This window comes from Schistocerca americana, chromosome 10, assembly GCF_021461395.2.
Source record: "Schistocerca americana isolate TAMUIC-IGC-003095 chromosome 10, iqSchAmer2.1, whole genome shotgun sequence".
NCBI lineage: Eukaryota > Metazoa > Arthropoda > Insecta > Orthoptera > Acrididae > Schistocerca > Schistocerca americana.
The window spans coordinates 103,895,196-103,908,890 of NC_060128.1; the positions used below are offsets into that span (position 1 = coordinate 103,895,196).

General features: G+C 38.6%; 1 protein-coding gene across 6 annotated transcripts in view; it reads right to left on the reverse strand.

Annotated features, from left to right (window-relative positions):
- LOC124552514 (lysine-specific demethylase 4C-like) overlaps nt 1-13,695 on the reverse strand; it is a 362,897-nt gene that overhangs the window by 223,095 nt on the left and 126,107 nt on the right. For all 6 annotated transcript variants that reach the window (XM_047126804.1, XM_047126805.1, XM_047126806.1 and 3 more), the window contains one exon: nt 8,265-8,480. In XM_047126804.1, the coding sequence (XP_046982760.1) occupies nt 8,265-8,480 (216 nt within the window). The remainder of the gene's footprint in view (nt 1-8,264; nt 8,481-13,695) is intronic.

Sequence of the window (13,695 nt, forward strand, 5' to 3'; positions counted from 1 at the left end):
GCTTGTTGATGGCCCAGCATTAAAATATGCAGCAATTTCCAGAAGGGTTGCACTTCCGTCACACAGAACGATTCTCTTCAGTCATTGTTGGTCCCGTTCTTGCAGATCTTTCTCTGGCCGCAGCAATGTTGGAGATTTGATGGTTTACCAGATTCCTGATATTCATGGTACACTCATGAAATGGTCATACAGGAAAATCCCCACTTCATTGCTATTTCGGAGATGCTGTGTCCCATAGCTTGTGTGCCGACTATAACACCAGGTTCAAACTCACTTAAATCCTGATAACCTGCCATTGTAGCAGCAGTAACCGATCTAAACAACTGTGCCAGACACTTGTCGTCTTATACAAGTGCTGCCGACGACAGCGCCGTATTCTGCCTGTTTACATATCTCTCTATTTGAATACGCATGCCTATACCAGTTTCTTTGGCACTTCAGTGTAAATTTAGATGCAGTTCAATAATGTGTCCTACAATGTCCACACCACAAATAAATTATCTAATATACTTACTTTATTTTATTCTCACGCACAACTAATTCACATTCAATGGTAAACAGTATAAACTGGGTGCAGGTCTACAAATGGAAAGTCCGATCAGTAGTAACTTAGCTAAAATCTTCAACGATACTCTTGAAAATAAACTTTCAAACAGTATAGCTGTACACTACTGCAATTACGTACATGACAGATTCGTAGTACTGAAGAAGCAACTGTAATTTTACTAAGTAGGATCAATAGTATATATATAAAATAGTTATGGAAAGTAAAGACACATTGATTTGCAGGCTGGGGGGAGGGGGGGGTCGATATATATATAAACAAAGATGATGTGACTTACCAAATGAAAGTGCTGGCAGGTCGACAGACACACAAACAAACACAAACATACACACAAAATTCAAGCTTTCGCAACAAACTGTTGCCTCATCAGGAAAGAGGGAAGGAGAGGGAAGGACGAAAGGATGTGGGTTTTAAGGGAGAGGGTAAGGAGTCATTCCAATCCCGGGAGCGGAAAGACTTACCTTAGGGGGCAAAAAGGACGGGTATACACTCGCACACACACACACTCATATCCATCCACACATATACAGACACAAGCAGACATATTTAAAGGTCTTTAAATATGTCTGCTTGTGTCTGTATATGTGTGGATGGATATGTGTGTGGGTACGAGTGTATACCCGTCCTTTTTTCCCCCTAAGGTAAGTCTTTCTGCTCCCGGGATTGGAATGACTCCTTACCCTCTCCCTTAAAACCCACATCCTTTCGTCTTTCCCTCTCCTTCCCTCTTTCCTGATGAGGCAACAGTTTGTTGCAAAAGCTTGAATTTTGTGTGTCTGTCGACCTGCCAGCACTTTCATTTGGTAAGTCACATCATCTTTGTTTTTAGATATATATTTCCTACGTGGAATGTTTCCCTCGGTTATATATATATATATATATATATATATATATATATATATATATATATATATATATATATATATATATATATATATATATATATATATATATATATATATGTGTGTGGTGGAGGGACAATGTAGATGGCCCGGGTTGTGAAGTAGCCAATGAAATCAACCGTGTTTGTTATGTTCGGCTGCACGTTGTGCGGCAGAGTGCTCCATTTTGCTCCCGGCCATAGCTGGGCGGTGACCATTCGTACTGGTACACAGCTGGTTGGTAGTCATACCAACATCAAAAGCTGTGCAATGACTGTATCAAAGCTGGTACACAACAGGACTGCTTTCGATAAGCCTGTGAGAGGACAGGAATAGGAAGTACTGGGTGGGTGAATTGGGTCTTCCATAGGGATATGATCCCTGTGAGAAGGGGTTGGGATTGGAAGTGGCATAGGGACTAGGATTTTGGTAGGTCAGAACACCATAGGAGTTTGAAGGGTCTGCGGTAGAATCTCCCTTGTCTCAGGGTATCACGATATACAATCAAAGCCCTGACAAATAATGTTGTTCGGCTGCTCCAGTCTGGGTGGCAATGGGTGAGAAGAGTGGTGCTCCTTTGTAGCTGATTCTTGGGGCTAGCGGGAGGATTGGAAACAGATTTCCCTTGTCATATCCTCACACAGCCCAAATCCTCCCACCGTGTGCAAGAACCATCTAGAAACGAGTGTCCCTTTCATCACACAATACCACCCCCCCTCGCTGGAACAACTGAACCACATCCTTTGCCAGCTGTTGGGGATTATCTTATGTCGATTGGACTATATTCTTATTCATAATTTTGTATAATCCTTCATCTCTAATCACCATCTTTCTGAATATCCTTCAGAATCTTACTCTGAGGATTTAACTTCATCTCGAAGAAACCACAGACAGTTGACAGAGGGATGTCTTTTTAAGAATTTCACTGACTGCAACCACAGATTGCCTTAAACCTCAACATAGATTGTTAACCATCTGGGTCCACCTAGTATCATTACTTAAATCGTAAATACAAAATTCTAATTATGGCTCTTCAAGAAATTAGGAACACTGATCAAGATCCTATGGAATTGCAAGGATACCAACTTTATAAAGGAATACCAGGAAAAATACATCACGAGAAAACTGTCCATATTCCTTTTTTTAAATTGGATTTTTGTGGCAAACAATAAAGCCACTGCAACTTCTTAGGTCGGTGACTGCAGTTAAATTTTAACATACATAAAATTACATATACAGTATTCTGTGTGTCAGCTATATCCCCATTTCTTGTAGGTAACCATTGATTACGTTGTTCTCACTCATCAATGTTTTAAAATTTGTTTGCAGTGGAGTCTTCAGTTCTGTGAGGCTTTTAAAGAAGTTTATTTTAATATGGAGCATAAATGGAACATCCCAAAATGGTGATCAGGATCTCCATCGTCTTCTGGATGTTCACTGCATGTGGGAGAATCTATCATACCTGGTCCACTTGTTTGACACTTTCTTTTGCAAGACCATGTACTATTCAATTATGCCAAATACCTGAGAACCCCTTTACCACATTAAATGTACGGATTTATTTTCATTGTTGGCTTTCTTATTAAACTCACCACACTGTAGATACAACTGTGATCATCTTTCCACTATCAATGCTCAAATTACTCCAAGGCACTTCTAGAATCAGTCAGAATTATTGTTTTATTCACTTTTTCTGTTCCAAAGTTAACGGCTTCTTTAACAGCTGTTTATTCTGCAGTGTAAATACTTCTTAATGGTGGTAATAAAAGATGTTTAGCTATCTACACAACCTACGATAATAAAATGTGCAACCAACTTCCTCATGAGATTTGCATCTGTCAGTATACATACCTGGCCATTTGTTTTTCAGGCAATTTATTACTTCCCTATTACCCTATTCTGACTACTAGCTAAAAACTTCAGGTTGGCAGACAGTTGTTTCATATTCTTTACTGAACATTTGTATTGTTTGGTTCTCCATGTCAAGAGGAAATGAACTTTAGTAAATTTCAGAATAAATGACTATGCGTTTATTGCCCAGGCTTGTAACCGTAACTTTGAAATCTGCAAATAACATTTACACAATTATTAAAACACGCATGCACACACATGAATGCACGCCCCCCCCCCCCCCCCCCCCCACACACACACACACAAACACACACACACAAACTAGAACCCTGAGACACAGAACAAAAAATTCTGGGATCTCCTGGATTAAATATAAATGAAAAAACCTGGAAATGCCCCAACTTCAGGGAAGACAAAGGTTAGCTAGGCCACATCTGCATGGATAAAGTCATAAGGGCAATAAGCACAGGATTTGACTACTAAATTGTAAAGACCAAAATAAAATTAACCCCTATGGTAAGAGGAAACCTCAAAATAAAAGCAGGAGAAAATTCAACTGAAGCAAATTAATAAAAAAAAATACTGAATACTACATTAACTGTGGGGGAAGCTACCAAACACTAAATCACTACAAGAATTGACCCTCAAAAATTTTGTAGTAGAAGAATTAGCTCCAATTAATACCAGGGAAAAAACATTGCTGGCAAAATGAAGAAAATGACCAGGCTGTAAAGACAAGACACAAAGCTTGGATAAACCATCACGCCCAGAACCCAGAAGAAACATATTTATTGATGATAATAATAATAATAATAATAATAATAAAGCATCCCATCCCTAAAATAATCAGACGAACAAAACGTAAACATTTTTAAAATGTCCTACAGAGGATGGACAAAAATTTTAGGAAAAAGCAATCTTGAGATTATTACAAAAAGTTCAGCAATTATCTTTAAAAAATATGAACCCCCAGCATTAATGCAGAGAGATAAATAAGAAAAGTTAGCACACTGTAACCAAGAAAAAGGAGATCTTCACATGGACAATCAAAAAAATTATAAATAGCTATCACCTGCTAGAAACATTTTCAGTAATTGTGGACATGTCCATTTCAACCACCCTTGATCTCTCATATCACCCAACGATCAGTGAGGTAGAACTCACAATCAGAGAGCAAGTATATAACATGCAGTGAAGCCTGGAACCATAGAAAACCAGGAAAAATTCAGGAAAACTGCAATACTAAATATTCACAAACATCTAGTTCAAATGTGGATCAGAGAGAGAATTTCAGAGCACTGGACCACAGGAATAATCCAACTATTGTTTAGAAAAAGGAGATAAAACCAGTCCACATAATTATAGAGGAATAATCCTTGCCGACTGCACATACAATTTTTTGCCGTATAATTTACACCAAGATCAAAAACACACTGTAACTGTAAGCTGGAGAATGCCAAGGAGGATTTCGCCCATACAGAAGCTGCACAGACCAAATTCTCTGTCTGACACCAACAAACCAGTATTACAAGTACAGAAATAAACAGCTCTTCATTTAATTCATAGCTTTCAAAAATGCGTATAGTAGTATTCACACAGCCAGACATCTAAGAATTGTCACATCATATTGCCTTCATCCGAAATTAATGAAAAAACACCAAATTAAGTTTAAGAAATAGAAATTCCCACATGAAGTTCAGAGAAGACATTTCAAATGCTTTCACAATAAGAACCAGTCTCAGATGAGGAGATGGATTACCCACAATGCTTTTCAATGTAGTTCTTGATTGTGTAATGAAGATTTGGCAGAAAGAAAACTTGTTGCAATCAAAATTGGGTTTGTGGATGATTTAGTTATCTTTAGCTCTTGACATGGAAGAAGTTCATACCCAGATCACCAGTCTCCAAAAAGTCACCTTAAAAATAGGATTATACGTACCCTATAAGTAAAGCTTTCATGAACAACCAAAAGATTAACATGGTTTTACAGTATAAAGGAGAAAGAAACAATAATACAGAGAGTAAACAAAATGATATAATCTCAATTTCTAAACTGATCAATGTATAACATGAAACACTTTTCACTAGATACAAAGATCACACACTACGAAACTGTAACCCTACTGGCAGCCACTTACGCTTTGAACCCCTGTACCAACTTAAAAATGAAAGAAGAATCATCAGAATTTGGAAAAAGAAAAAATACGAAGTCAAAGTAATCTGGAGAATCATCTCCAATGAAACTACACTATCAATCAAAAGTTTTCGAACGCCATGGAAATGAGATTAAAAAAGAAAGCTGGTCATCAGATTCGAATATGAATTAGCTATAGTGTTCCCCCAGTGTAATGCTGAATATAATGTTTAAGAGTAGCGTGCCACACTTTTAAAAATGAAATCATTCAAAACATAGCTTTTCGCTGTTCAGGATCCAAGCATTGCATGTCGTTAATTTTGTATAGTGGTGGCATAATATAACCTTTCCTCATTAGATGGCTTTCATAGGATGTCAACAAATCTGTAAACACATATACAGATGAGAAAGGGGCATGTAGTTATGCATGAGATATCAAAGAGTGAACTTCAGTGAGTGCCCAGTGTAAACATCGATAATGGGACAAAGAAAGGAGCTTTGAACAGAGAAATGTTCTGCAATTGCATCTTTACGTGCAGCCTGTCTTACTATGCAACAAATAGCACATTCAAATATTTCCTAGAGACGTGTCCATTATACCTTACAGAGGCATGTGTATATCCCCCAGAATATAGACCAAACTCAATAGGGTAGAACCAAAAGACACATAAAAAAAGTGATGACAAATATATAATAGTCACAAGTAAATGTGATTGCTTCAAAACAGCGCCAGTTTCAGCAATAAAACTCAGCCACAATAGGGAAAAGCCAGCGAGTAAGTACTATGGAAAGACGTCTTCAGGCAGTGAACCTTAACGGGTGTGTGGAGGCTAAGGAAGAATTACTGACGGAAAGAATTACTGATGGCTATTATTAGGCAGAAGAACCTATGCTGGGCAAGACAACATGGAAGTTGGACAGTAAATCAGTGGGAAAAAAAGTCATTTTTCACTGAAAAATCCAAATTTGAGGTCTCTGGCAAAAAGCGATGCAAGTTTGTTCGGCAGTCACCTGGTGAACAAATGTGATTGTTACACCAATATGTATCTCCAACATTAAAGCATGGAAGGGGTTCCCTTATGGTTTGGGGGTGTTTTTGAAGTTTTAAGACCTGTGATCTTGTACAAAGAAACAGGACTACAATCGCATTCTACAGTATCAGCCAAAGCCACATGGAAGATGACTGATTGGCAAGGGATTCATCCTACAGCAAGTTAGCGGCCCTAAACACACTTCAAAACTGTGGATAGAATATTTGGCAAATTTACAAAAAAAGAAGGAATTGAAAAATGTGATCTGGCTGTCCCAATTCCTCGAATGTAATCGTATTGAACAGCCTTGGGACCAAACTACAAGAGGAATGGTGGCATATCATCGAGGAAACCCTGCCGAAGCTGACAGAAAGAATGCCTCCCATTTGCAGAGCAGTGATTGAGGAGAGTAAAATTTGGCTGCATGTATTTAGTTTCAATAAAAGATCATTCCAAATTAAATTTTGAATATTTCTAACATTTTTGGTTCCAATTTCCATTTCTTTCCTCAAAATCACTAATGTTCAAAAACTTTTGATTAATAGTGTAACTGCTGGGAGATTAGCTGAATCAACAGTGCAATGAAAAGGAAAAGATTCTTATTTCTTTAATGTCTTGCAAATGCAAGGACACAGAATTTTAAAACACCTTGTGACGAGAAATATTAGAATGAAGACAGAAGGACAATGGATCTGAGAAATTCAGCAAGATCTTAAAGCTGTTGGTCTCCAGGTAACAGATGCAGGAGAACAAAGTTAAAATTAATACTCTTCTTGAGAACCACAAATTTTCAGCAGAAATTACACACAGAATGTCTACTGAGAAAATTGTGATCAGAAAAAGTTAAACAGTCGTGGGTGGATTGCAAATGCCAAACATTACAACTTCCAAAGAAAAATTGAGTATGAAATGACTCAAGTGGTCCAATGGATCCAATATGACCAATAAAGTTAATGAGGAGGAGAAATCTTGCACTTCATCAGTGAAGTCTGGAAATCCAAAATATGTTGACTGGCAGAAATCCAAAGTGACTTCCAGAAGTCGGTACTGACCCACTGACAAGTACGGGGACTTCATACAGGCAGAAACTTCAATACGAAAGAACCCAACAGAAAGGAATTTAAAACTCAAAACACACAGAAGCAAGAAAGAATGCAGCTCCAAAGTTATAGGATGTTTGTATTGAAATTATTATTACACTCTCAGTTTGTGTGCAACAATGCCACTGTGTTACTGAATAGAGATCACAATCAATTAAGGAAGTAAAACGCACATATTCGCACACACAAAGCAGGTCTGTTCCACATCCAACTCTAAAAGGAAATAAATTAATGTTTCCTCCATGCTTGAGAGACAGAGACAGAGACAGAGAGAGAGAGAGAGAGAGAGAGAGAGAGAGAGAGAGAGAGAGAGCGAGAGCTACAAGCAATGATGAATGAAATATAAATAAGAACGACTAGTTTGTAATTAAAAAATTCTTGCCAACAAGATTTGTGGCCAGTTCAAGCTCGTCCCCACCCACCCAATGCTTAAGTCACCAGACAGCTGATAGGAATGAAGGAATGAATTAGTCACAATCTTGCAGCAAGGCTATACTGGCAATTGTTGTGAGGGATTTAAAGAATTAACAGAAACCCTAAGGTAAGATAATCCAAATGGTAATCAAATGAAGAGTGTTACAACCTTATTTCTGAATACTGCTGCTTAAATGTGTGCTGGCAGTGTTTTGTGGCTGGAAAGTTTAAAGACATCATTTTGAACAGTTATCAATATTCACAACCACCAAATGAAAACAGACTTACCTTTCTCGAGGATAACATTCTCCACAAAGTCATCCAGCACTTTTTGCAGTTCTATAAGCTTCTGCTGATCGGCAGGACTCAGATTCTTGCGGGCAGATATCGGTGGACGGACGGGCGGCCTCGGAGGCCGACCGGACGGGCCCACGCCGTTGAGCCTGCTGCCGCGCTTACGCTGCTGCCGGTACGCTGTAGCACGTCTCCACTGCTTCGCGTCACCTGTGTCGAGAGAGATATACGTCTGAAGACCGTAACAAACCGGGGCACACTGAAACGGCATCTGTGTTTGAGTGAAACCTCCACTTTCAAGTTTATTACCTAATCCCCACCTGCATCACTGTACTCATTTGATAGAATATTATTCTCACACAAACAATGTGTGCCATCACTATATATAACAGCCATCAACAATAAATACAGATATGGCCAGAATCAAATTTTCATTCTGCAGCAGGAAATATAAAAGATACTACACAAAATTTCTGAGAATATCCCTGTAAAAATCAGAAAACTTACATTACGTCTTAATTTCAACCACCACCATCAAAGTAGTCCTCCACTCAGTTGTATACAATGCTACCAGCCTCTTTCCCACCGTTGGAAGCAGTGCTAGAAGTCTGATGGTTGAATCGTATTCAAAAATTAGTTGAGATTCCACTCAAATCTGTTCTACGGAAACCAAATCCCGCCCTTCAATTTCAGGAGGAAGAAGAAATGCAAAGGACAAAATCAGGCAAGCAGGGTACGTGAGGGACAGTTTAGTTATTTTTGCCAGGAATTTCCCCTACTGTGAGCGATATGTTTGCAGGGTAAAGCCTAGTTTACACAACAACAGTGGCTTGTGCCACTCATTGCATGAAAAGAGTTGCACGCAAATGGTTTCGTACATGTCTATAAACACGGCGCCGATAGAGTACACTTCAGTTTCATCATTTGTGAGAGCTGTATATTCTTAGCAACTGTACGAATAGTGACGGCTGTACGAGCTGTGGTGGAGTTAACACTTCTTTGCACAAAATCATTGCACAAGACAAAAGTAAAGTCGAGGAACATGTTTTGAGTTTTTGACTGGATCAAGAATAGAAGTCAGCTCAGTTGCTCAGCAACCTAAGAGTTATTTAAATTATCTCTGAATGTCACCAGACCAATTCACGTTTCTTTTAAATACAGTTAAAATGCAATAATGAAAAAAGATACTGTAATGTGTGAAGAGAATGTGGATAGCGTAGTTTATCAGCCAAGGAATGGAGAAGCACAAATGCCAGGAGGCTGATACACGCAAAGCTGCAAGTCGGCAGCAATAATTATTCAAAACAGGCCGCATTAAGAAGAGAATCATTTTCCATCTACCTTCGTACCTTGGCAAAATTTAAGAATTTAAAAATATATACCGGTAGTAAAAATTGTGAATGTGACTTTTCAAATAAATAAATACTGAGTAAAGAACGCAGTTTGGCAGACTTCTGTATCCTTTTCTCCTGTACACAATTTTCCTCAAAAAACAAACCAGCCAACTTGAACCACGGGATTTTCGCCTTTTAGATGCAGGCAGTTCCAGCGTCAGATGTTGTGCTTGCCTGTATTTTTCTTAGCTCATTTGTATAATACTCCTGACTGAATGTATTGTGTACTGTAGCTCGCGTGTCCTTCAAAGTTCAGATCGTGTAGGACGGCCACAAATGCAGCAACAGGTTGCCTTCTGTTTTTGTAGTCAACATCACTGAAATTCCCCAAACACCTATGTATGGCATACATGAAAGAGCGGTATTTCTTCCATTCTGAATTGCATATTTGAGTTTGTTTACACTATACTGACACACCTAACATCAGAAACTCGTGCAAGTAGTGTCGCCAAAGTTGGAACAATACGAAAGAACTTAGTTTCACAAACAAGTTGCGCAAATTAGCACTGTGTATGCTGATTAGTCAGGTAGCGCAGTTGCATGCAACCTAGTGCTGTCATGTAAACTAGGCTTAATTGTCACAATGCAGCAACCAGTCTTTGTTCTTCCATGTCGTGACCCACTTGCTTCTAATATCTTCCCTCTGTCTCCTCAAAACAACATAGTAAAACTTCCCTACGACTGATCGACCGCATGGGTGAATTCCTTATGGACAATTCCATGAAAGTCAAAAATAGTCTCGAGTGTCAGCTCAATGTTGGTATGAATGTGGCACACTTTTCGAGGTGTGGAGAGAGTGCTGCCTTCCACTGGAACAATTGCTGTTTTGTATCTGGGTCATAATAGTACACTTGTGATTTATTGGTAGTTACAACACCAAACAGGAAATTTGGATCATCTGGAACTGTTATTTGCAGTTCAACACGTACGAACCCAACAGTCTCACTGGCTGGCAATAAGGAACTAACTTTGCTGCAATTCGTCAGCAGGAATGTGTTGAGATGCCCCTTATGTAATTACAATGGTTTCACGAACATCGTGGATTGTCTGTTTTTTGTCCTGCTGGATCATTACACGCACTTTCGGCGAAGTTTTTCATAGCTGTGAATTATAGCAGTCAGCCTGAGTGTGTCATCCTTCACAAACTGCCAGCCATACCGAAATGTCTTAACATCGCTCAGACGCTCTCGCTTGGCCCATAGCTCACTTACCAAAAGCCTCCCTTAGCATGTGGTGGTCTTCAACTACAGTTTTTCAGAGCTTAAAACAAAACTTTAGTAGATCCTTTGTTACTTCATCACTGGCTGTGAATTCCTTGACAGGGATGTAAGTATTATACAATAACAACACTGGTCTTGATTCCACATTGTCTCTTTTGCCCTGTTGCAGGAATCCAAGTAATCTTGGAAGTTACGTGATGAATTTAGTGGAGTACAATGTAAGCAAGTAGTCAGTGTGACATACAAGGTGTGATCAAAAAGTAACAGAATTTTTTTTTAAAGTTCCCAGGATAGGATTTTCAGTTTTTTCATCTTGTTGGTAGACATGTTCCTAAAACATGTTTGCATTTTCAGCTGTTTTGAATATTTACTTTTACAGCTGACGGTCTAAAAGTTATCTGTGCTCACAACTGCTCAGCAATTTTTATTTTTGAAAAAGGTGGATCAAACAATTTGCATTAAATTTTGCTTTAAATAATGGAATAGAGTGGAGGAGTGTACTCAAGAAGTTGACTGTGACTTTTGGAGAATCTACTAAGATTAAGACAAGAAATTACGAGTTGTATAAACATTTCAAACAGGAGTGAGAAGACACTTAGGATGACAGCCCTGGATGCCCTAGCACATTGGTTACCGACAACTGTGGAAGACAGAAAGAAAATGAATCTGGAAAATTACTGAATCACCATTAGAAAGGTTGCTGATGATGTCAGCATATGCTCTGGTTCATGCCAAGCAATTTTTTCAGATGTTTTGGGCACGAAACACATAGCAGTACAATTTATTCCAAAATTGTTGAATGTCAACTAAAAACGACATCGTGTATACATCACTCAGGAATAGCTGAATGAAGTCCATGACAATACAGATCATCTGAAGAAGGTTACAACAGGTGACAAAATTCAGCTGTACAGGTACGATTTTGAAACCCAAGGCCCAATCATCACAATGGAAACTGCTTGAAGAGCCAAGGCGGAAAAACATTTAACAAGTTCCATCATATGTGACAGTTCTTCTCATGGTTTTCTTCCATTATAATGGGACAGTGCATATGAGTTCCTGCCTTATGATCATACAGTCAATTAAAGGACTACTACTTGGAAGTTATGCAGTGTTTACATGAAATAATTAGAAGAAAACACTCAAAATTGTGGTAAAACCAGTCCTGGAAATTGCAACACAATAATGATCTGTCACACCTCAATGCTCGTTCACAATGTTTTGACAAAAAACAAAACCGTTACATTTCATCAGGCATCGTATTCATTGGACATTTCTATCTCCGTGGCTGAAGAGAACCATGTAACAACGTCATTTTTCTACCACTGTTGAGATAAAAACAGAATCACTAAAGGAGCTCAACACCATAGCGGAAATTGAGTTCCAGAAATGCTTCTAAGTTCGGAAAAAGCACTGATACAAGTGTATTACATCTGAGGGGGATTAGTTTGAAGGGGACAAATTTGATGACAACAAATAAATAAAAATTCTTTAAGAAAACACTTTACTTTTGATCACATCTCGTATGGAGGTTTGGAGTGGTTCGAGGAGTGTGCACGGACAGCAAAAGAGGTTAAGGCGATTACTTGCAGCAAGTGGGAAATCTGAGTTCGAGTCTCTGCCTCGCACGAATTTCCATATGTCAAACTGGATTGTAATCCATAGCTAGTACAGCCAATTCCAGGCATTTACAGTCAGCAAATTATTTTCACATTATTTCGTATAACTGTGGATCATCATCGATGGCCGTGCTTCAGACACGCGTGTATACAGTAGAACATGTAGAGAAAAAAAAAATCAACACTGATGCACCCACAATGGTGCCACGTGCCACACACAGTCTAAAGATACAATTAGAAGGGCCTCGTAGTGGAAGTTTGTACTGCCAATTGTTAGAGCGTAATTCACAGAAATTTTGGGTAGCATCTCATACTGTATTGAAATTTCCTGACAGATCAATACTGCATGCCAGATTGGATTAGCCCAAATTTTTTCCCTTTAAGTTCACTAACCCACTGACATAAGGCCCCATTTCAACTCTGAACATAAGTCTTCCAGAATCTTTCGCCTACTTGCAAAATTCTACACAAGCTCTCATGCTTCTCTCACCACTGGAAAAGAGAATACGCCTGAATATTCAGCCACAGCTTAGGAGTTGTATCCAATTCCAGGCCGATGCCTTCAGATAGGCCATAAATGTGTGAAACGTTTGGTCAGATGCAAAGTATGAGGATCCTATCAATTCACCTTCGCACTTAACTTAAATGTGTCAAAGTTTTACCATTAAATAATTTTTTTAGGAAAAAATGGGCCTCAGTTTAAAAAGATCAGATGAACATAGTAGAGCACAAAAGATTCACGGTTAGATATTAAGTAGTTTATGAGCTGTTAGAATACAGATATTACAAAGGGTTGACATCTATGGAAGTGCAACTTAAAAACTGAAAACAACACAAAAGTTGAAGTTGAACTATTCCTGCTTTTCTAATAATAAAAATAGTTCATGTATCTTCTCATCCGTCCACTTATTTTTCACCTAGTAGCTGTATGGCAGACTGCCTAAATTTTTGGTGGTATTTCCAGAATGATAGGGAGGACCATTGGAATTTAACATCTTAATGACAGAGAAGGTGTCTTCTGACTGGTAATGAATCATTACCAGCATTGCACAGGGCTTGCTGTTACATCCCATTACCATTACCATTAGATATTAAAATCCTTACACTATACACCAACAAGGACAAAATAATACCCTTTGCTGAAACTTCCCGACAAGTTGAAAATACATGTCAGATTGAGACTTGAACTCAA